At 38.6% G+C, this 23,057-nt stretch overlaps 1 protein-coding gene across 1 annotated transcript; it reads right to left on the bottom strand.

Annotated features, from left to right (window-relative positions):
* Positions 1–20,824: 20,824 nt before the first annotated feature.
* N7498_003053 (uncharacterized protein) lies at positions 20,825–21,124 on the bottom strand (the record flags this gene model as incomplete). The annotated part of the gene is made up of 2 exons (XM_058450115.1): positions 20,825–20,990; positions 21,111–21,124. 2 exons carry the CDS (start codon positions 21,122–21,124, stop codon positions 20,825–20,827), a joined length of 180 nt encoding a protein of 59 aa, XP_058312459.1.
* Between the last annotated feature and the right edge of the window lie 1,933 nt (positions 21,125–23,057).

Here is a 23,057-nt window from a genome sequence, read left to right on the forward strand (position 1 = left end):
CATTAGAGCCCCCTACCTAGAAAACCAAGAGTTGAAAATAGTAACCATTTTAAGTGAAAATTTTAAATCACCGAGGGCGGTTAATAATCTGGGCTAAATAGCATACCTTCGATTGGCCGCCGTGTGATTATACTTTTATCAACAAAACCCACGTCCAGTACTACATAGATCATGGATGTAATACCTTTCCAGTCACTTTTCTGATTGTATATTTTATCTTGATCTCTTTGTTTTCCAAATCGCAACACTAATTTACCACCCCATCTCTTCACCATTCCGTGCTGTCCGTTTCATCGAATAACGTGCTGACGATGCAACTCACAACCAGTCATCAAAGAGCTTCTTGCCACCGTCTATACGGATTACTTGACTTCTCTGGATGATGAATTCACAGGAAATGTGGAACAGCAGGATGCCTTCTCGGCGGTGCCTCTTGCGGGTTGTTTGAAGCTGAGATTTCGACAGCTCACATAGCTTGACCTCTATTGAAACACCCCTAAACTAGCTATCAGGCTACAGCAGTAGCACTGCTATGCTGATTATGATATGTAGGTCGCCACCTTGGGAAAGAGTAATTTGCAAAGTCAATCAATGACAATTCACCCAATAAAAGACAGAGAAAATAGGTAGATTCCTTTAGGAATATCTTCTTAGACGGATTGCTGATTTTTAGCATTATATCTATTAGAACGAGTGTGTATTCGTTGTCTAACTACGGCTTCCACGAACCGATGGCGAGTCACCGCAGGAGTTCCATGTGTAATTTAATCCCTCAAAAATCCTTCAAAAGTTCCAAATTTTTTCTTCCGAATGCAGACGCATATGTGTTGTTAAGTAAAGCCTCGTCGGTCAGCCACCTTGAGCTAGTTGTTCTGGGTAAAGATATAGCTCGTAGGATTACATATATAGATCTACATATGGAGGAGCTTCTTGTCACAGGCGATGGAGATTAAATAGATAAGAGCATTGAGACATTGCGCCTCGCGGACCTACGAAGACAAACTACTTGCATCGTGGGATCGATGGTTCTGGGGGGTTCAATTCCATCAATCAGCACACTAGTGTGCCTACGCACTCCTTTTCACAGCGTCTTTCGACCGTAGCCAGGGGTCCGGTGCTAGAATCAAAAAAACCTTGCACCCAATCTGTCGATTAGATGTACACACATCCTGTATAAAGGGGTTGATACTATTATGGATCCTTGCTTAAGAATCCTCCCGCCGGAAGGGCCGCCGGACTCCCCTCCGGACCTAAGTGAACCGTGCGAAGTGGGGACATTGGAGTGGAGTGTACGTACCATAGGTCAACGAAGGGTCCCTATATAGTCGTTTCAGCCTGATTGCCCTATATATAAGGCTAAAAAAGATTATTCCTTGACCGTTTCGGAGTCCGAGAGGGGGTGCCCCTTTTCAGTCATATAATGATTGACTCGTTATCCCGGGGTTAGATTGGAGATAGGGAGCCTGCCCGGCCTAGTTCTAACAGCAAGGACTATATACATCTAGACTAGTATGCTATCACATTATGTCCCGAGAAAATTGAAAGGTCGTTTCTAGACACCTCCCATAACATACCATCCCTCACACGCAAAGATAACAACCGCGAACAAACTTAACACAAAGCTGATTAGGGCGACCCCTAAGTGGCTTTCGTAAAGAGATGAGATGTTGCCGTAGCTTTAATCAAAAACCTTTCGTGTTCGCTTTCGCGTAAATGAAAGCCTGCTATCTAGACTAAACAGATGTACGACGCTGATACAGTTAACTACTACTCCGGAAAGCAGCCTTTCTCGTTAGCGCCCTATTCTTGTCCATTGATGAAGACTATCGAAAATGGCAGCACTACGTTCAGATAGGCCGTTCAACAGACATTTTTGAGAAAGGAGCGACCTTTAATTTGTTGTATCTAGTTTTAAACAGGGTAGTCACTAGCGAAAGGTGATTTAGGTTATATGCTCATATAACTAGTTGTCCTCTCTACCAAGAAAATGGAAGGCTAGCTAGTATACTTATATAGCAAAGGAATGACAAATAGGTCAGTAATGCCTTCAGGCTAACACCTTCCTTCAACAGTCCCAAGTATAATAACATGGCTCTCAGTGCTGCTCCTCCACATTCGCAATGTTGGATCTCGCGGAATTGAATTGGGCCTTGAGCAAATTGAGTTTTAAAGGCTCATCTTTAGTCTTGTTGGACTCGGCGTCGGTAGTAAGATCGGCGTTGGCATTACGAGTGGCAGGCCTCTCCGGTTTGAATAGGTTTTGGACTTCCTGTATCGCCTGCCATAGCTAAGATCTCTCCTCAGTTGTAGTCGTGTTGGCGGATTGAGGCTGGAACCCAGTTAGGTATGTCCTGTATCATTAAAGATTTCTAAGGTTATCCTACCATATTTGAAGAGTGTGGGTTTGTAAATTGTGAGTGGACAATATAACAAGTTGTCTTGTCTGGGATTAATATCCGTGAATGATGGAGATGGTTAGGGGGGGGGGAAGGGGGGGGGGGGGGGGAGGTTATATAGCACTTAAGGCGGCCGTATTCCAGTTGAATACGTAGGTGACTTAATACCCCTGGCCAGACTTATTCGCTGGCCGTACATAAAACTAATGGAGCACGCGAGTATATATGAGGTGATGTGGACGATGACTCCGAATGCAGGCGCACTGGTATGTACCTATGCTGATAGCTAGTAGGTGATAAACCTATAGAGTTGGGTAAATCCAGATATCCCCTCTTAGGTTTCGACCCGTCTAAGCGATTGGTCTTAATATTCGTCCCTCGGAGTGATTCGTTCCATTCTTTATTCCTGGTCGGATGTTTTGCACTTGCTCGCATTTTTAGCCGTGTCCGTGAGCCCATTTTGCTTCCCCACGTGGTGGGCCTTACATAAACGCCTTATCACATTGCGGACTTTATGCCTGGATATTCGGAAGGATCGAACCATTCAAACCCCTAGAAAAATGTGCACACGCTTCTTGATATTATACACATATAAGGTAGCATCATGAGGTGACAATTGAAATGAGGGTCGTTAATACGCCCGCACATTCATACCAAGGCACGTTAGTGCTGTTCGTATTGTCTTGGATCACTAGGTATCTTGATGCTTGATGGCAACCAAGCACTTAGCTACCCCAAATAAGACATATAGTTTCCTAGCATATGTTTTGTCCCCTCCACTTTGCCACAATGTGCACCGCTTTCCTTTCAAGGCCACAATATCTACCACTTCTCAATCTTATTGAATGAAGGGGGTGATCATATGGTATAAACGGCAAAATATAGGTGGAGATTCAGAGGTGGGGAGGCGGGGGAACAAAACACGTATGGATCGACTATATGCCAAGCATCCTGGGTTGTAATAGCTACTCGCGCGCTATCGTTGTGGCGCATTAGTAGCCTGTCACTAGTCAGCATTGACTTGACTACTGTCTATTACTTAGTAGGTATGGAAGGAGACGCTATTGTTGCACTTATATAGGTGGAAATTGACCCGCATAAGCGTAGGATTCTCCGTTGGCAGTGCTTCCGTACGAAAGGTACCTTTAGGCAAGTGAACTGCGTTCTGCCTCCAAGGGAACTGCGTTCTGCCTCCAAGGGGACCACATCGCTAACCGGTTTCAGAACCGAAGACAACGGTGTTATCCGAGGTATATGACACAAATGATGCGCTGGCTAAGATTACAGTTCCCTACCACGTGTTTCCCGTACCCACTTGATTATCCACTTTATTTTCTGCTATCTATATCACATTAGCACCCCTTAATAGCCTGTTGCATACTCTTGCCTCTCTATCACCTTAACACACCGGCGATGCATTGATTCAGCTAGGCTTTTTAGAAACCTTTCGGGCACTGTGTCTTATGCTTCTTGAATGACAATACGTAGCCTTTCTATCTTTATATCCTTAGGGATCGATTATACCGCTGATCATTAAAGCGGTGGCTTTACCTACGCTCTTTTCTCAGTATAGCCACAGCTTTCCAGCGCTTGCTTTTAAGTAGAATATAGTAGGTCTAGATCTAGCACAGGCTCATCAAATCCTTAAATTTGATTATTAGAAACTAATTGAATAGAGGCAATAGTATAGTTGGCGTCTTCGTGTGTAAGGATTAGATCGTGGCCCTTCGTATGCTTTGATGTAGCCTGCTTGCTGACGGTACAGGTATGTTAGACCTAACCGTACGAGAGGCCTAGCCTGCGGGCTATAGCACCTAGACTCTAGCCATCCTCATGGTATTTAATAAGAAGGCGCTAGTCACGGATAAGGTTTAACCTATAATTCTTAGGCGTGCATGGTAAATAGACCGGCACTCACCCGTCCCGCAGATCCAAAGTCAGGAACCTCCACCCGCACCGCCGAGGGTCGGGGTCCAACCTCACCGACCCTGACCGTAACCCTGACCCACATACGACACAATTTACCTATTTAGGACACGACTTACTATTTAGGATAGATGGGTAAGTGGATTGAGACCGAAAATATGACTTTTCTGCCTAAAACGTGATGTCACGTGGGGACCCTGCGTGTGACCGTCAGAGAGGCGGGATGTTAGAACCGCCACCCGCCAAGAGGAGGTGAGGTCCGGAGGGTCACCCGCGGGTGAGTGCCAGGTCTAGTGGTAAAGGGGCAGGGGTAGATAAAAAGCCTGATATTAGGGTCGTAGGCATAGTAGGCAAAGCGATATGATAAGTGATCTACATGGGTAGAAAGTCCCTTATTTTGCAGCTGGATATGTATTGTGGCCTTATGAACTATGAAAAATAGCGATCTAAACGAGAAAGCGGTGATAGAGGCGGTGGTCGGGTGGTAGTGTAGGTGAGGAAACATGGGGATGGGACTGTACGCTCATCAAGTTCTAGCGCAGACTATGACGGACAGTGTCAACACGAAATCACGAAGGAGGGGAAATGCCCTCCAGTCGGAACCCTGGACCAAGTTGCATTGGTTATCATGTTATTTTAGTTAGCAAGTAAGTATTGCTCAATCCATTTCCCCCACTCGTGCCAGTCGAACAATTTGAAGGATGAAATCCCAGTCTAACACAACTCGCATGCGCTGTACAAAGTATTCAGTGCGTACATATGCATGTGTAATCTTCGGCATTAGGATTTCCGAGACCTCCCAGCTCTACCTAATACCGACTTTACAAATGTACGTGGAGAAAAGCCCGATGATTAGACGGATGAGGTCCCGGTCTAGCGCAATAGGTTCGGGTTACACTGCATTAGTGCGTAGCTGCAGCCAAGCCTCCCCACCCATTCGTCTTTGCCAATTTGAGATTCCTTTAGCTCGGCGTTGCCTTTTCTCCGCCATCTGTTCGACTGGGTCGTAAGCCTAGACCTCGGCAAGGACCGCAAGGGACCGGACCAGACCGCGGACCGGACCGCACTATGCAGGGCCCGGTCCTAACTTTTCAAGGACCGACACGGTCCCAACTTTTTAAGGACCGCACCAATGCGGTCCGGTGCGGTCCTACGGTCCTGTAAACAGGACAAATATAGAAACCCCGTGATATATATATTTTATGTAGAATCTAGATAGACATTGACATGCCCGTGGGTATACCCGTACGGGTAGGACCCTCAAACCCGTGGGCGGGTAGGGGTAGGCAGGCCCGCCCATGGGTATACCCACGGGCCGCCAAGAAACCCGTGATATAGAGAGGCATAAGTAATGCATCTTATGTAGTAACTTTTAGTATTCAAATTGTAAAATTACAGACCAAAAGGTAACTAAATGAGAGAGAGAAGTGAGGGTTAAATAAAAGAATAACACCTATATTAATCTATAGAATTTCAAAGCCCTTAAGCCCCCGAGGACGTCTTTTCACCCGCCCAGAGGCCCGAATCTGGCTTTCTGGTATTATAGGCAAAGACACTAAATTATTATCACTCTCATCAGACAAAACACTCTTTCGTCTCTTACTAGCCCGGATAGAAGATAGCCTAGAAACATCTAGCTTATCTAGCTTATCCACCTTATCCACCTCATCCTCAGTATCACTAATTGGCTTAAAACCTTCTATTTGCTTAGAAGGTTCCTCTGTTTCGCCGTCCTCGTGGATAGATAGAGATCGGATATAAGCTAGCTACTTATCTTCTATCTCAAACCTAGTTATGTAGGTAAACATCATTAGATCTTGGATAGTTGAAGTATTCAGACGACCCCTCCGATAATAATAGATATCACAGGCTAAATTAAATAGCCTTTCTACACCAGCACTAGTAGCAGGGATAGAGAAGATATCCCATACTATACGTGCAAGGGTAGGAAACTTATACGTATGATCTTTCTAGAATAGACAAGGGCTAATTAGGACCAAACCTAAGTAAAACCAAAAAAATTAGACGAGAGGTAAAACAAAAGGTAAAACGAGAGGTGAAACGAGAGGTAAGCTTACCCCCCTTAGAGAAATTAGGTCAATTCATCCTAGTCCTAGGTAGACGGAGGTTTTCGCCTAAGCATTTAATTAAACTTAGTTTAGACGGAAGCCTAGGGTTTTGAGATTAAATCGGTCTCTATTTAATATGCTTTTATATGGTCGTGAAAGCTTTTTAAATATAAAAAAGAATAGTCTTTATCCTACTAATCTAGGCCAGAAAAGAACTATAATTTATGCTTAGGGGCGAGGATTATACTATACGTATAGATATCACTAAGTTCTGGATCATCTATTTTCGCATAGTACTCTCGAAGCTTATTTTTAGCTAATTCAAGAGCTTTAAGCATCTATTGTTTCCACCTAGCCTAGAAGTAAAGGAAAAGTAAGTAAGTGAGACTTAAATAAATCCCCTTTCCGCTAATCTTGACTCTGATTTTTAGCTCTTTAACCCTTATTATATACGTTAAAGTGCTAAAAGCAAGAGTCAAGATTATCGGAAAAGGGAGAGAATAGAGGAGACGAACCTTTTTCCGCCTTAACTGCCGGATTGAAGCTTTAAGGTACTCAAAAAGCAAATTATAAACACCAAAGACACCATAGATAGTAATATCTTTAGTTTTAGCTATAATCAAAGTAAAATCGAAGAAAGGCTTAGTAAGATAAAGAAGGTAATCAATCTAACGCCATTCCTCTAGATTAATTATTAAATGATCAACCTAGAAGGCCCTGTAGTACTAATTAAGATTAGGTTGAAGCCATTTAGCCCGTTGAAGCATTAGATAGGTTGAATTCCAACGCGTACGGACGTCTTAGATTAGGACTAATACAGGCTGCTTAGCCTAAGACTTTAGGAAGTTATCCCGTCTCTATAGGCTTATATTAATATAGATAGCAAGACTACGAGCCTTACGAAGGGTATTCGTAATATCTAGCTTTCTAGACCTTTAGCGAGCCCGCGTAGTCTAATTAAGCTCTTCCGTCTAAACCATTTCCACTATATTATTCTAGGGGTTTGCCTTTATCTAACTAAGAAGTTATTTTAGACTAAGCTAAATTATATACGCAAGGCAAGGAATGCGGATAAAAGGTAGACTAGGATAACTAGTTTAGATGCTTGCAATCATCGTCTAGTTATTTAATGTATTATCCGTGGTAATAGCTATAACCTAGTCTAGAATCTAATGCTTTTGAAGGGTCTTAGATAGGACTAAACTAAGGTTTAGTCTAGTATATATGCCTTCTAGAGGTTCGAATCCTAGTAGCACCTCGCGATAATCCTAATTCTAGTCTAGGAAATAGCTAGTTATAGCCATAAATGCCTGCTGAAAGGGGGATGTCTAGTAATCTAGACTAATAGAGAGCTTTAAATAAGGTGGAAGCGTCCGAAGGATATCTTTCTGTCGGTCTTCGACTATATTTTGTAGTCGGCGCTATATTATACGACCGGTGGGAAAGGTTAGGACCGAAGGGGCGGATTAGGTTAGGCGTAGAAGCTTCCGGAAGTGCTCGTTCTCGATAATCTAGAAAGTTAGGCGTAGGCTAGTAATTATGGTCAAAAGCTGCTCCTACTAGAGCTTATCAGACCAAGGTTAGGATAGGTAGGAATTGATTGCCTAGTGAGAGAATAATAGGTTAGTTATCTCTTACTTCTCTCTCACTTCTCTCTCACTTCTCTCTTACTTCTCTCTCACTTCTCTCTCACTTTTCTCTCACTTCTCTCTCACTTTTCTCTCTCTAGTAAATATACCGCTTTCTCTATTAAATGCTTGATATTTGTTTGCTTGGTTTTCCTCCGATATAGGCTATTTTTCTAATGCCTAACTATTGCTAACGTCCCATTAGAGATTAGATGTTCTAGTATAACACTACACTTCTTGCAAATAACCTTAGGCTTCCCAATATTAATATATGCAATCTGATTAAACTACGCCTAGATATGAGACTGAAAGCCCTTTTTATCCTAACGGATACGTTTTGCCTTAGGTTTCGTCCTATACTAGGTTGTAAGCCACTATTTAATAAACTCAGCCTTCGTCATTTCCGTCTAAAGTGCCCACTGTTGCTTCTGGTCTCTAATACGTTAAATAGAGGGTGGTAGTAGTGGTTGGGTGGTGTTAGGCTTATTAAGCTAGCTTCCAGTTGGTTCGGATGGTTTTAGTTCAAAAGAGAAGGAATCAGATAAAAGAGGATCAATACTATCGCTATAGATAGATTGGCTTATAGGGTCCGAAAGGTGTGCTATACTAGCCGAAAGTGAAGAGAAACCGAGACCAAAATAAGAGAAAGAGCTTAGAAGGCAAGGCATACCAAGGGATTTTAGTATGTACGCTAATATAATTAGTTCTTTAGGAGCCAATCACTACTAAGTGGGTTAGGTTAGTCTATCCTATTGGCCTAAATCTCTATATGCCTATAGATATACCTATGGGTATACCCGTAGGCCCGTAGAATTCGCTGAGAGCTATGCCCCCCAAAAATTTTTAACTTTTTCTCTCAACTCTACCCTTTTTATCTTAACCACACACCCTACACTAATAATTAAGTGTTTATAAGATAAGTATAGATAAAAGAAGCTATAATAATTTAATTAAATAATAAAATAAGCCCTAATAACCTCGTATTGTACTATAATAAAATTACAAAATTAAAGGAAATAATATAGTGGTTTGGTCGTATACAACAAATATATATCTTTAAGCACTAACTATAATTTGTACCACCACTTTGTTATCTTTACTTCTATAGGCCTAAAGTATTAATAAAACCAATGAACCGACCCTTAACTATATAAAATAAATTTATTTCTTAAAATTACCTAGTAGGTAGGCTGAAAAGTGGTGATATTACTTGTTCCGACTAAAACAGACGTAAATAACAGAGATTAATTAGCAGAATCTGCATAATAATTCAGGCTAAATCAGGCCAAATCAGGCCAAATCAGGCAGAATTAGGTGTCTATGGGTACCTATAGGTATAATGGGTATGACTCACGGGCGGGTAGGCAAAGACAATACCCGCGCGGGTATACCCACGGGCGGGCTACGGGTAGGACTTCCTACCCGCGGGCGGGCTATGTCAATGCCTAAATCTAGAGGTATTTTTCAGTATTCTACTTTTATTCTTTATAAGGAATAGTCATAGCTGATGCCTACTGAAAAAATTGAAGAGGGTCTTTGTAGAAATCACTTATGTAGATGATTTATGATTTATGTAATAAATAAGATTTTAGCCTCTAATGACCCTTTGTCTCTACTAATTATATAAAAAATCCTTATTATATCTTAATCTCTTTGGAATCCGCCTTGATGAATGCCTCTAGATATTAAAATTAGGTAAAGGGATCTTATTATTATCTAGCTTAGTAAGCTAATTATTAATAGCCCTTCTTTTCCCTAGCGCGCGTAAACTAGGTTGCTTAATAGATACTTTAACGGAAGCGTCTATTATAGGATCTTCCTTATTATCGCTAATAGGATTATACTCCTTAGTCTCTTGCTTAGCATTATCCTGCTCCTTCTTTGTATGCCTCTCTTAGGTAGAGAGAAACTCATCCACTAGCGTAAGCTACTCCGACTAGATATTAAATCTTGTTATATATATAAATATTATTAGATCTTAAATAGTCTATAATCTTAACGATTCTTGGCGATAGTGGTATATATCGCGAGTAGAGTTGAAAAGCCTCTCTACCCTAGAGCCACTAGCTAGAGTTATAAGGATATCTTAGGTAAGGCTTACGAGGATAGGATACTCTATCTTATAAGCCTTCTAGAATACTAGTGGTGTTGATTGGATAGTATCTAGAAAAGTATTAGATTAATAAAAGTAATTATATAGGAGGGAGAGATATTAAACTTACTACTTCTAAGATACCTTATAAGTTTATCTAAAGTGGTTGGTCTTGACTAGAGAGATATAGTAGGTCTTAGAAGGATATTAATATTAGAAATATCGTTGCTTATTAACTAGGTAGTTAATATTAACTGTGTCTCTATATAACGCTATTAATAAGGCTAGATATAAGTCTTAAGGGACTGCTTATATCGTGGTGCCTAGTGTGTCTCCTATTCTGGTGTTAAGAAGAATTTAAGCTTATTGCGGGGACCTAAGATAGTTCTAATTATATAGAGATTATTTGGAATATTATTAGTCTTACCGTAATATTCCGTAAGCTTATCGCGCCTATACTCTAACGCTAGCTTTATTATCTTCTTCCACCTAACTTTCTTTCGTGCTAGCTACGCCTTTGCCTTATTAATATGGGTAAATAAGGTATTATAGATCCTAAATATATTATAGATAGTTATATTAGTTGTAGCTAATAAAGATAAAGTGAATTTAAAGAAGGGATAGGTAATTAATAGTAGATAGTTAACCTATCGCTATTTAGCTTTATCTATCTTTATATCCGTTAGATTGAACTATATATAAAATCTATTAAATATAGTCTATAGCCGACGTACGCGCTAAAGTATAAGAAATGTGGAATTCTAGCGTGTTCGAATATCTTGGATTAGTATAAGTTTTAGTTCTTTTGTCTATAGTCTAATAAAGCTCTTGTGGCGCTAGGGGCTTTTATTAATATAGACTGTAATCTTCCGAACCTAGAGAAGAATGAAAAGTTAGTATTAGATAGAAAAATAATAGTGGAAAGAGGGGAGGTAATATACTTTATTTAGGGTTTATATAACCTATCTATTCTCTTGCTAGGCGCTATGTCTTTAATCGGCCTATTCTATCTCTTCCCTATTATTTAATAGGTTTATATCTATCTAACTAAGGAGCTCCTTGAGACTAAGCTATATAATATATATAATATATAGTAGATAAATGTCGGGATTGGTAGTATATAATAATAAGAGAGATAAATAAATGCCTGCGGGTCCCTATGCGGCAGGGCTGTCCTCAGGACAAATATTTGTAGAGAGAAATACTACCTCCCGTAGAGGTTAGCTACTACTGCGGCGTAGTGGCTTACCCCTGGAAGATGAATAAAGATAAAGATAAAGGGTCTCTTTGGTCTGCCTTTAGGAGAGAAAGGTAGTAAGAGAATAATTCAGATGAAAGCTCTTGTTTTATTCAGTCTGGTTTCTGGGCCATATTTATAGACAGAAAATATTCAGTTCATCTAGCTAATTACCCAAGGTAAGCGTAGGCTGTTTGCCCGAGGTAATCTTGCCGTAAACGTGCTGTTGCCCGAGGTAGGTAAACGTGCTGTTACCCGCGGCTATAGACAGGATAGGCCTAATAACCTCGGTTTGGTAGGCTGACGTAGATTAAAAGCATAGTAAAGGCCGAAGTGAGGGGAAAGTGAGAGATAAATGAGAGATAATTGGAAGATCAGATGAAAGCGGTGAGAGATGGCAGAACGGGAACATCAACTGGAACTTTCCATGTTGAATTGGAAGCTCTGGAAATCTACATGAATTAATGCATGCACCTAAAATCCTGACAATAAATAATCGGTATATAACTAGGTAGCTTAAGAGACGAAACTACCTCTTCGAGAGTAGTTAGTAATATATTATTATTCGATGTATTATTAGTAGTGATCGTAAGCACGCGGTTAGTAATTTAGTGCTTCTTAAGTAACTTAAGTAGTACACTACTTAGATAAGCGCCTATATAGAAGCCACGTAGAGGTTCAAAGCTAAGTAAGATCTCACGGTAGTTCCACTTAAGGTTAATAAAGTAGCCTATGATTGCTATAAAAGCCTAGCGAAAAGGGGAGGTCTAGTAATCTAATGCTATAGAAAGCTTAGCGCCCTTTAGGAGTGTTTATAAGAGAGAATCCTAACGTTCCCTAACTATCTCCTAAAGATGCCAACGGAAAGTCCTAGCACTAGGAATTTTAGGGATAGTTAGGGTAGACGAAGCTATTTCGATAAGGGCGCGAAATTTAGGGTGCTTAACGAGCTAGAATAGTAGGCGTAAAGCAATAATAAAGGTAGTTAACCTATCTATCTAAGCTCTTGGTGAAAAGACCTTTTTGCGAGACGGAAGGTTTGCCTAGAAATAATTATCTTAGTTAGTATACAATAAGCTATATAGATAATATTTATACCCTATTCGAGATCATCTTTCTAATATTATACGTTTTAGACTTTCGCTTTTAATAGGTAGCGGCCTATAAGAAATACCTATTTATAGTAGATATTCCCTAGTGCTAGTCGGCAGGATAAGTAAGGATATAATTACACTACTTATATATCACCTTGGGGGATCTATTAGAGATCGTAGCAACCTAGTGGAAGTGCTCCTAAGAGCCTACCTATCGTTTACCCTTAAAGATATTTCGTTTGTTGCACTTCCGTACTTAGTTTTTAACCACTAGGCGATAAAATCTTCGTTAAATATCTCTATCTAAAGGATATACTTCTTCCCGCTATATAGCCTAATACGCTTAAGGGTTTTGGGAATTAGGATAGGTACTACTAGCTATATAAAAGTCACACTAGGAGTAGAGGTTAGTGTTTCGTATCCGTCTAGGTTAAATGGCCTATTAGATATAAGGAAGGAGAGTGTATCTACAGGGTTATCTTTAAAGATAGATAAGGGATAGTTATTGGAGAATTAGGATGCGTAGCTCTATGATATATTGATAAATAATATAAAAGAGAAGATAGGTAGTAGGGCTTAAGAGTTATAGGAAAGATATATAATTCTCTTTTTATCTAGATAAAGAAATAATAGGGGGTACTAATATTAAAGAAAGTGATAGGTAAATAATTTAAGATAGAACGAACTAAATTATAGACTGTGATTAGCTAATAAGACCTACCCCACTATGATCCCTATAGTCTTAGACCGTAAGGACCGCTAGGAGACCGTAAAGACTATATAAGGACTATAAAGACCGTTAGAACTTATTAGAACCTATAAGTAACCTAGTCTATACTAACTAGTTTCTTTTCTAATGGCCATTAGAAATCTAGTAGGAGTATTAATAGTTTCTAGGCCATAGATAGCCTTAATTCTAATAGCTATTAGAAATATAGTGGGGATAGTAGTAGATATAACACTTATAAATATATATGTCCTCCTACTATATAAATATATATCTTCGCATTCTTATAAGTAAATTCTAAAATACTTACCATAACGATCCAAAATTCAAACTTCATTAGTAATTAACTTAATACGAAGCTTTAAGAAAAGAAATACGAGGTGATTTCACCTATTTTGTTAATTGGTAGACCTAATTTATTATTAATATTCGCGTATATACTAAAACAGTGTTTAATAATAGTAAAAAACGTAGCTAAATAATCGGTTTATACGGCTAGAAAAGGAAGGTCTTAGCATAATTATGAATTTGCGGGGGACCACACAGGGGACCACAAAGGACCGCGGGGGACCGTGGTGCGGTCCTGGCTACTTTGAAAAAAGACTAAAGACCGTATGGTCCGGTCCCGGTCCTTGCCGAGGTCTACGTAAGCCCGGCCTCTGATTCGAAAAGCAGTAATCGGCTTTTGCCGAAAACTATAAAGAATCCAATCCGCTTATTTCGCTGGAATCGTGTTTCGTTTTCTAGGCAATATCTAAACAAGAGCGTTATCGTTGAAGGAATGCTGGAGCACGGAGGGACTAATATAGTAGTAATGGTCGCCATTGACTCTGATGACTCGTGTAAGGCGAAAATCTAGTATCTTACTAGAGACGACTAGCACTAGCTAAAGAAACTATATTATTTATACTTTAAGTACGACTCTAAGATTGCTCCAATAAATATATCTCCCGATGATTAGTTTGTCTATATCTATAATGCTTGGAATCTAGGCATTCCGTCGAGAGAAATATTCTTTGAGTGGGAGTTTGCTTAGCTACGTCTTGATTATTATTTGACACCTAAGGAGTACTACTATAACAAGAACGTAGAAGAAGTCCTATATCCTAAATATAAATCGATTGCCTAGTTTTTGTTCCTAAATACTACACAAGTTGAAGTCCTAGAGCACGTAGTAAGCAAAAAACCTAAAGATGGAGGGCTTTAAAGGCTAATCGACTAGAACTAGGTTCGTAAACGTCACCCTCTTTAGCTATCTAAGGGTATAGAGCGACATAAGCTTTAGATAAGCTAACCGAGTAATTATATATATATTAGTAGGCGCTATTTATCGTATATATAAGCTTTCGAACTTCGTATATTAATTAGTTTAATTAAATTTAGATATAATAGCGTCTTTGGCTATAAAATGTAGTATAAAGTAATTTAATATCCCCCTAAGAGTTATTTAAGATTCGTCGTTATAAAGTATATCTATCTATATGCCTAGAAAATTATATCTAAGAGCTTACTCTTTATTTTACTAGCCTCTAAAAGCTAATAAGAGGGCTAGTATATAACTTTCCGCTTACGCTTTGCGATCGCTATATAATAGACTATATATCTTAGGCCACTATAATAGATATCGTTATTAGTAATTACGTTAACGAAAATACTTATATATACTTTAACGAGAAGTATAAATAGTACTACTAGTATAGATTATAGGTCGACGAGGTAATCGCTTTTATATAGGTAGATTCCTAAGTGGAGAACCAAGTAAGTATAATAGATTTTACCCTATTATCTAGAGTATTTATCTCTTTAAATATTAACGCTAGAATTTAGGAGTTCCCTATATAGCTTTTCGAGATACTTAGAATAGTGATAATAAGTAGTTATAGGAGAGTATTAAAGCTAGAGTATTTATTTATTTTAAATAAATATCCCTATTCTTAAGCATTATAATTACGCACTAGCGATATAGAATAAAGACTATTTACTATAGATAATAATTAACTTATCGTCTAGTGTCAGGATTTTAGGTGTCTGCATTTATAACTGCAGATTTCTAGAGCTTCCAATTCAACATAGAAGTTCCCGCTGAAATTCCCGTTCTGCCATTTCTCACCGCCTTTATCTGATCTTGCAGTTATCTCTCATTTATCTCTCACTTTGCTCTCACTTTAGCCTTTACTATGCTTTCTCTTTCTATTTGCCTACCGGACCGAGGTTATTAGGCCTATCTAGACCTCGCCCAAACCCGTGGGTAGACGGGTTGGACCCGACCCGTACCCGTTTCTTGGCGGGTTTTGGGTCGAGGGTATGGACCCGAAGGTCGGGTATGGGTTGAGATATTAAACCCATAGGTTACCCACGGGTTACCTACGGGTTGGTAAACAATACAAACATAAAGAACCTCGTGATATATATATATTATGCATTTATGGGCTATATTTATAGGTATCTAGCTTATAGGTAGTGTATTCCTGTAGAAATAAGGTCAAGGATAAGTATAAATGTCTTCAATTCTAGAACCAAACTAATAAACTATAAACTGATTATTATTATGCCGCGGCCGCTTCCTAGATCTTCCTGAGATACGCTATTATATCTCTAGTAGAGGAATATCTTCCTCCTCGTTACTATCCTTATAGCCTTTAGTGTCTAGTTTAGATGTAACACTCTTTCTTCTCTTTCTAAGAGTACGTTTTAAGGGACCTTCCATTGTTAATTACGTTTAAATAAGGACTAAACCCACTTATATATCGTCCTTATTACTCTCTTTATTGTTACTAATTAGGTCGATAGTACCCTCTTGTTATTGGGTATCTTTCTCTTTATAATCCGCTTCTATCTCCCCTATAGAAAGATACTCCTTCCGAAAAGCGATTTCGTCCTCTTCGACTTTAAATTACGTTATATATCTATATAATATAATCTCCTAGATTATTATAGCATTTAGTGAGCCTCGACGATAGTGATAGATATCCTAAGTAGTGTTAAATAGCTACTCAACGCTAGCGCTAGTTATAGGAATTAAGAGTATATCACGCGCGAGCTTTATAAACGTAGGGAATATAATCTAGTTCTCCTTCTAGAACGCTCGTATTAGAATACTAGAAACGGTGGCTAAGATATATATATTAGTATAAGCCTAGTGATTAATAAAATAAGGATACTTACTACTATCGAGATATCTTATAAGCTTGTCCTATTAGCTAGCTTAGATAGTCTAATCTAGACTAATTATCTAATTAAGGTCTATGCCTACACTCTATATAGAAGATCCTTTACTATTCTCTATCTATTCCTCTAATAGACGTTGCTTATATAGTTTAAAGTAGTCCACGAGGCTTTACCTATATCTAGTAAGCCACTTAGGGCCCTAATCTTTACTCTAGAAGAACTAGAGCTTATATTATGGTGCGAGTATTATACTAATAGTAAAGAGATCACTAGGAATATCATCTATCTTACTATAGTACTACCTAAGCTTTTCCTCCGCTATATAGAGAGCGGTAAGTATAAGCTTCTTCTAGGCTATCTTCTTTCTTATAAGCTACTTAATCGACTTCTTAAGATAGTCGAAGAGCTTATTATAGATAGTAAAGACAAGATAGACGATAAAATCTTTAGTTTTCGATAGCGTAGTGGTGAACTAGAAGAATAGCTATATAATCTAGAGCAAATAGTTAATCTAACGCCATTACTCTTAGTTAAGTATAAGATATAGATAGCTATACTTCGAGCAAAACTTATCTAAGACGGATTATAATTATTTAGCACGACGAAGCATTAGAAACGTCGAATTCCACTACGTACGAACGTCTTATATCGGAATAAGAGCTATAGAACCTATCTAGAGGCTACAGAAAGCTTTACGGCGCTATAGGCTTACGTTAATAAAGATAGCTAAGCTTCGAAGCTATAAAAATAGATTAGAAGTAGGTTTTTAATAGGTTTAATAGTAATAAGCCTTATTTAAAGTATTAATGATCTCCTATTTTTATTATCTAGAACGAATTAATTAGTCCTAGGATTTAGTCTATTACATTTAAGTAGTGTCATTCTTTGGATTTACCTTTATCTAACCTAAGAGTTACTTTAAGCTTAGTTAGATAATATAGGTAATATATAGAACGCGAATAATTGTGGTATTATCGCTAAGATTAAGGGACTAGATAGTCTCTTAGATACTTACTACTAAAGTGTTATTATTCGATATATTATTAGTAGTGATTATAAGTACTTGATCGGTTAAATTATACTTCTATAGAAGCTAGAATAGAATAGCGCTAAGGTTAATACCTAAGTGTATTCTATAAAGAGGCTTAAATCCTAGAAGTAGCTCCTAATAATTCTAGTCTTTATTAAGGAAGTAGCCTATAACTACTATAAATGCCTACTAGAAAGGAGATATCTAATAGTTAAGGGCAATAGAAATCTTTCTATCTTTAGGAAGTTTCTATAGTATATTCTAATAACGTTCGAGCACTGTACTTCGTAGCTAGCGCTATACTACCTTTATAGATAGAATATTAAGCTATCTTAGGGTATTTTAGGCTATAGATATTATATTACGGAACCCTAGATACTCTAGAAGCTAGAAGGGTAGCCTCGATTTAATAATAAATCGAAGAAGACTTAATTCCTATTTTTCCTAGCTAAATAGAGTATCGACTAGAGGGCTCCGCGCCTATAGAAATAGTCGAAATAAGTATATATCCTATAGACTATTAGGCTAGCTTACCGCTTATATAAATTGCCTAATATTTTGGCTTTTTGGCTTTCTACTATAGCTAGTAGTATATTTCTTTATCGTGGAAGTTCTATTTCTAAGCCCTAGGTAATTAAGGATAGCCTTGTAATACTTATATATAACCTTTAGCGCGCTATCACTAGCCCTAGCTACCTAATTAAAGTAGTGCTAAACGTTAGAAGAGTGTCGCGAGTCCTAACGTATACGCTTCTTCCTTCCGAAGTCTATTTATAGCCACTATTATATATAGTTATTACTTATTATTTTAGAGTAGACTATATATATAGTGATACGATTAGGTCGAACGCTCTCGAGGGAACTAGGCACTAAGGGCGAAGGTAATCCTAATAGGATAAAATTAGTATCGCCTATAGAGCTCGCGATATAAGCGAAGTTTTATTGGCTAATCGATAGATTAGGGGTTAGATTGCCTAATAGGAGGAGTTAAAGGTCATCTAAAAGGTCTATATTATACGAAGATAATATATAGGTATTAGTGAATTAAGATATCTAGTGATATAATAATTAATAAGCACTTAGCTAAGGATAGTTAAAAGTCTTACAAAAGAATTTCAACGCGTAAGCGTAGATTCTAGGGCCTTATAGTACCCTATTCTTCTAAAGTGAAAAATATAATATATTAATAAAGGCCTATATAGGTAGATAAAAGCTATACTTATTAACTTATAGCCTATATATATAATAGGTAACCTATAGGTAACCTACTTATAACCTATAAACCTATAGGTAATCTATTTTCCTTAAATAATTTCCTTCTAAGTCTTTAATCAAGGTAAAATCAATCCACTTTTTCGCATTTAATAGCTTAAATAAGATAAAAGAGTATTCGATTAGTTAACGTATAGCTTAATAAATATATACTAATTGTTATAAGATTAAAAATTCCTTATAAGCTATAGGATTGCAAGGACAATATAGAATTATATTGTCCTTACAAAAATATACATACTGCATTCTATAGTTTATATATATTTCCGCACTTCTGATGATAGTTTTAATAAATATTAGTTTTTACAACCCCAATAATATTATATAGTCCTTAAAGCGAAATATATAAGATTACTGCTATTCATTAATTAGAAAATAGACTAATTTCTTAATCTTTTATAAGGGAAAGAGGGTTTTGTTAATTAGAACTTTAGAGGTGACCGGAACAGATATAAATAACGGTATTTTATTGAGGTTAATCAGCAGTTTTGTGCGTCTTGGCGTAGACTAAATTAGAATATTTATGCCAAAACGGGTTCTTAGCGGGTAACCCGCGGGTACCCGCCAAGAACCCACGGGTCTACAGGTATAGGTTTTAGGTATTAGGTATAAACCCGACCCGCGGGTATGGGTCCTGAAGTTGGACCCAAACCCGACCCGAAGCGAGGTCTAGGCCTATCCTGTCTATAGCCACGGGTAACAGCACGTTTACCTACCTTGGGTAACAGCACGTTTACCTACCTCGGGCAATAGCACGTTTACGGCAAGATTACCTCGGGCGAATATTACCTTAGGTAATTAGCCAGATAAACTGAATATTTCTGTCTATAAATATAGCCTAGAAACCAGACTAAAATAAAACAAGAGCTTTCATCTCAATTATTCTCTTACTACCTTTCTCTCATAAAGGCAGACTAAAGAGACCCTTTATCTTTATCTACATCCATCTTCCTGGGGTAAGCTACTACGCCGCAGTAGTAGCCGACCTCTACGGGAGGTAGTATTTCTCTCTACAAATATTTGTCCTAAGGACTGCCCTGCCGCATAGGGACCCTTAGGCATTTATTTATCTCTCTTATTTTCATATACTACCAATCCCGACATCTAGACTTTCTAAAGTGTTCTTTACTATAAAACTAGTCTCTATATCTTATTAGTAAGCCTAAGGGGGGAATAAAAGCGATTACGATTAAGGCTAGAATAATGTTATCTTAGCCCTATCTAATACTTTTATATAAAGGAGGGCTAATTAACAATAGAAAAGCCCTAGAAGTCGCTTAGAAGATAATACTAGTAGCTATAGTAGATACCCTATAGATCTCGTAAATATCCACTATATATATTTTAGCTAGTATAGCGGAAAGCGTTATACTAAACCTTATAGTATACGTTTTAATAAGCGGCATAATATATTAAATATAAAAATATAATATCTATCCGTAGATTAGGAAGCCTATAGGAAGAATAATTATAGCAAAAAGTAGATACACTAACTAAGACTCTAGCTTAAATACGTCGCCCTTCGTTTCTCGCTAGTGGATTATATAGCGATCGGAAGTGAAAATATAGAAGATTAAAGCGATAGTATTACTAATAGCGAGACTTAAAAACGTTAAGCTAATAGAGCCGCTAGAAAAGATAATAGGGTACGTCGACTCTATACTTTTGGTAAGTATAGCAAGAATTAATAAGACTAAGACGTATATTATAGCTATATAGCTCGTTATTAGAATAAGGATAGGAGACTAGGCTAGGATCTATATTAGCTTTATAGCGTTTTTGAGTATAGTGGATATATTAATATAGGCCTAATATTTAGAACGATACTTCTTATTATCCGTACGCTCCTCTTATAAACGTTCCGTCTTCCGCCTTAGAATAACGACTATATATATTTCCTAAAGTATAGCTAGTAATAGAAAACTAAAGAATCTAAGTATAATCGCCACTAGCTAAATCGACCATCGCTAACCTAGGCTCTATATAATATACGCTCCTATAATTAGTAAGATGAAATCTATTATTATCTAAGTTCCTATAACTACTACTATAGATTAGCTAGTTTATTCTATTTAGAATAAATCTCTAACGATAGCGGGCCTAAGGGTGAGAATCGATAGGAAGTAACCTATTAAGAATTGGAACGTAATTAGTATAGGAATATTTACGCTTAGGGTACTAGCGATTAAGTAATAGAGTATAAGAAGATTTCTAATATAGAAGATAGGAAGCTAGCTAAATCTTTTGGAGAGTGGTGTAATAAAAAATAGGCTAATCCCTTCCCTAAGCTCCTAAATCGTGACGAGTAAGGTCTAGTCGAGCTTATTATGCGAATGGAACTCTTGCAAGATCTATAGCGTTATAGGCACGATCGTTATTATCGAAAAGACACTAATTTAGTTAGTCGACGATAGTAGATATATAGAGACTAGCGAGATAAGAAAAAGACCCACCTAACAAAACCTATCTACGAGATAACGAACATAATTAACTATTTACGTATTAATGACTAATTTAAAGGATTTTCTAGGTCGTTCTCCTCGAAGTCCACGAGGACGATATCTATATCGCCGTCTCCGATGGCATTTTCTAATAGCTATTTAGCGGTCTTTTTATTTTCGCTTCCCGCTATAGCCACGGGCTCTTTGTCTAGCACTTTCTGCGGCTCGAATAAAGATAAAATAGGGGCTAGGTAGGTGATAGCTTCGTTAATAAAAGACATCAGTGTCAAGGGGGTGGTATACGCAAACAATTTCTAGTTAATTGCTAAGATAGTAGGCGGGAAGTGGTATATTGCGAAATAAAGCGACAGTTTAAGGGCCGATATAGTTAATCACGTGAATAGCCTAACTTATTCGAGTACAAAATATAGGGATCAATTAGCGGTGAAAAGAACTCTATAGTTATTACTATACCCTTTGGTAATTTAGTTAGAGAATTGATACACCACACCCTTTGGTGCTCGCACCATTCCTGCCTTAGAATATAGGCATCAATATTTTCTGCCAGCAGATTGTTTAGGTATTCCATTCTATTCAGCTGAATAACTCGAATTCTGGTTCGCTTAACTAACTAACTAGTAAAATAACTGGTTTATCAGCCCATTATAGCGCTCTCTCCCTATTCAACTAAACCATGCACCGGTTTCGCGACAACCGAGGATCTGATTTCGGCCTATGAATGGGTCGAGGGTTACCGCCTCCAGTAGTACACCCTGATTGCAATGAAGATCCTACCCAAATAATTTTTTGTGGGGTCAGTGCCGGAGGCAGATGCGCCTTGGTCACTGCGCTGCACTTTTCATCCGCATTACCCCAGCAGAAGGATAGGACCCCGCGTCCGAAAGCGCTTCGGCTCCTCTACCCAATGTCGGATGTCGGAAGCGAGAAATAGGCACAGAGAGTCTCACTCCCTGGAGCGACGGTGGATCTGGCTATAGCGTAATCTTTGCTACTAGAGGATATCCCCGAAGGATTGCGCGGGGAGACTAGTGTCGGGGAGGACTTCCCCTCGTCCGAGGAGGAGCTCCGGAGTCCGGACGAGGAAACGCTTACCCTTGCTCTACGCTATTCTAGAAAAAGGGGTGTCTCTCGAATATTTGACGGGGGTGTCTGGGTTCGGGATATCTCTACTCCGTATCCAGTATCTAATTAGATACGTCTATCCTAATTACTTAGCATTTCCCTGACCTGGACGCTACTACTACTACACCTGGCACTCAACCCGCCCCGCGGGGGTTCAAAGTCAGGAACCTCCACCCGCACCTTCAAGGGTCAGGGTCCAGCCTCACCGACCCTGACCCTGACCCTCCAAGGGTCCCTGGACGGTCACCCGCGTCCGACCGACCCGCATAAGACACACTTTACCTATTTAGGACACCCCTTACTATTTTCGGATGGATAACTACGTGGATTGACACCGAAAATATGACTTTTCTGCCTAAAACGTGACTTTTTTTTCGTAAAATCAGTCACATGGGGACCCGGAGGGTCAGGATGTTAGACCATCCACCCGCCAAGAGGAGGTGCGGGTGGAGGGTCCGCAGGGTCACCCGCGGGTGAGTGCCAGGTCTATACCTATTCAAGTAAACTATCTCTACCCTTATCATTAGTATCTTTATCCTATAATCACAATAAACGTTCCTTAAAGTAAGTATGGTAAGGAAGCTTCGTAATTAATTATTGTTATTAAAATATAAGTTATCGCTTTTTATATAGTGTATTAGGTGCTGTTTCGAAATACGTATTAGAAATGTATGACTTTCCTAAACTTCCGTATAGTGTAACTTTCTTATAACTGCCTCATAAGAGCTAGTTGCTTACTCTCGGTGGTCGCTCGTCATCTCTCACGCGATCAAGACTCGATTTTGTCCCTCCCACCTTTCTTCTGTATACGTTTTCTCTGTATTTAGAGACCAC

The sequence above is a fragment of the Penicillium cinerascens genome (genome assembly GCF_028974065.1).
Source record: "Penicillium cinerascens strain IBT 15544 chromosome Unknown contig_1_segment0_segment0, whole genome shotgun sequence".
NCBI lineage: Eukaryota > Fungi > Ascomycota > Eurotiomycetes > Eurotiales > Aspergillaceae > Penicillium > Penicillium cinerascens.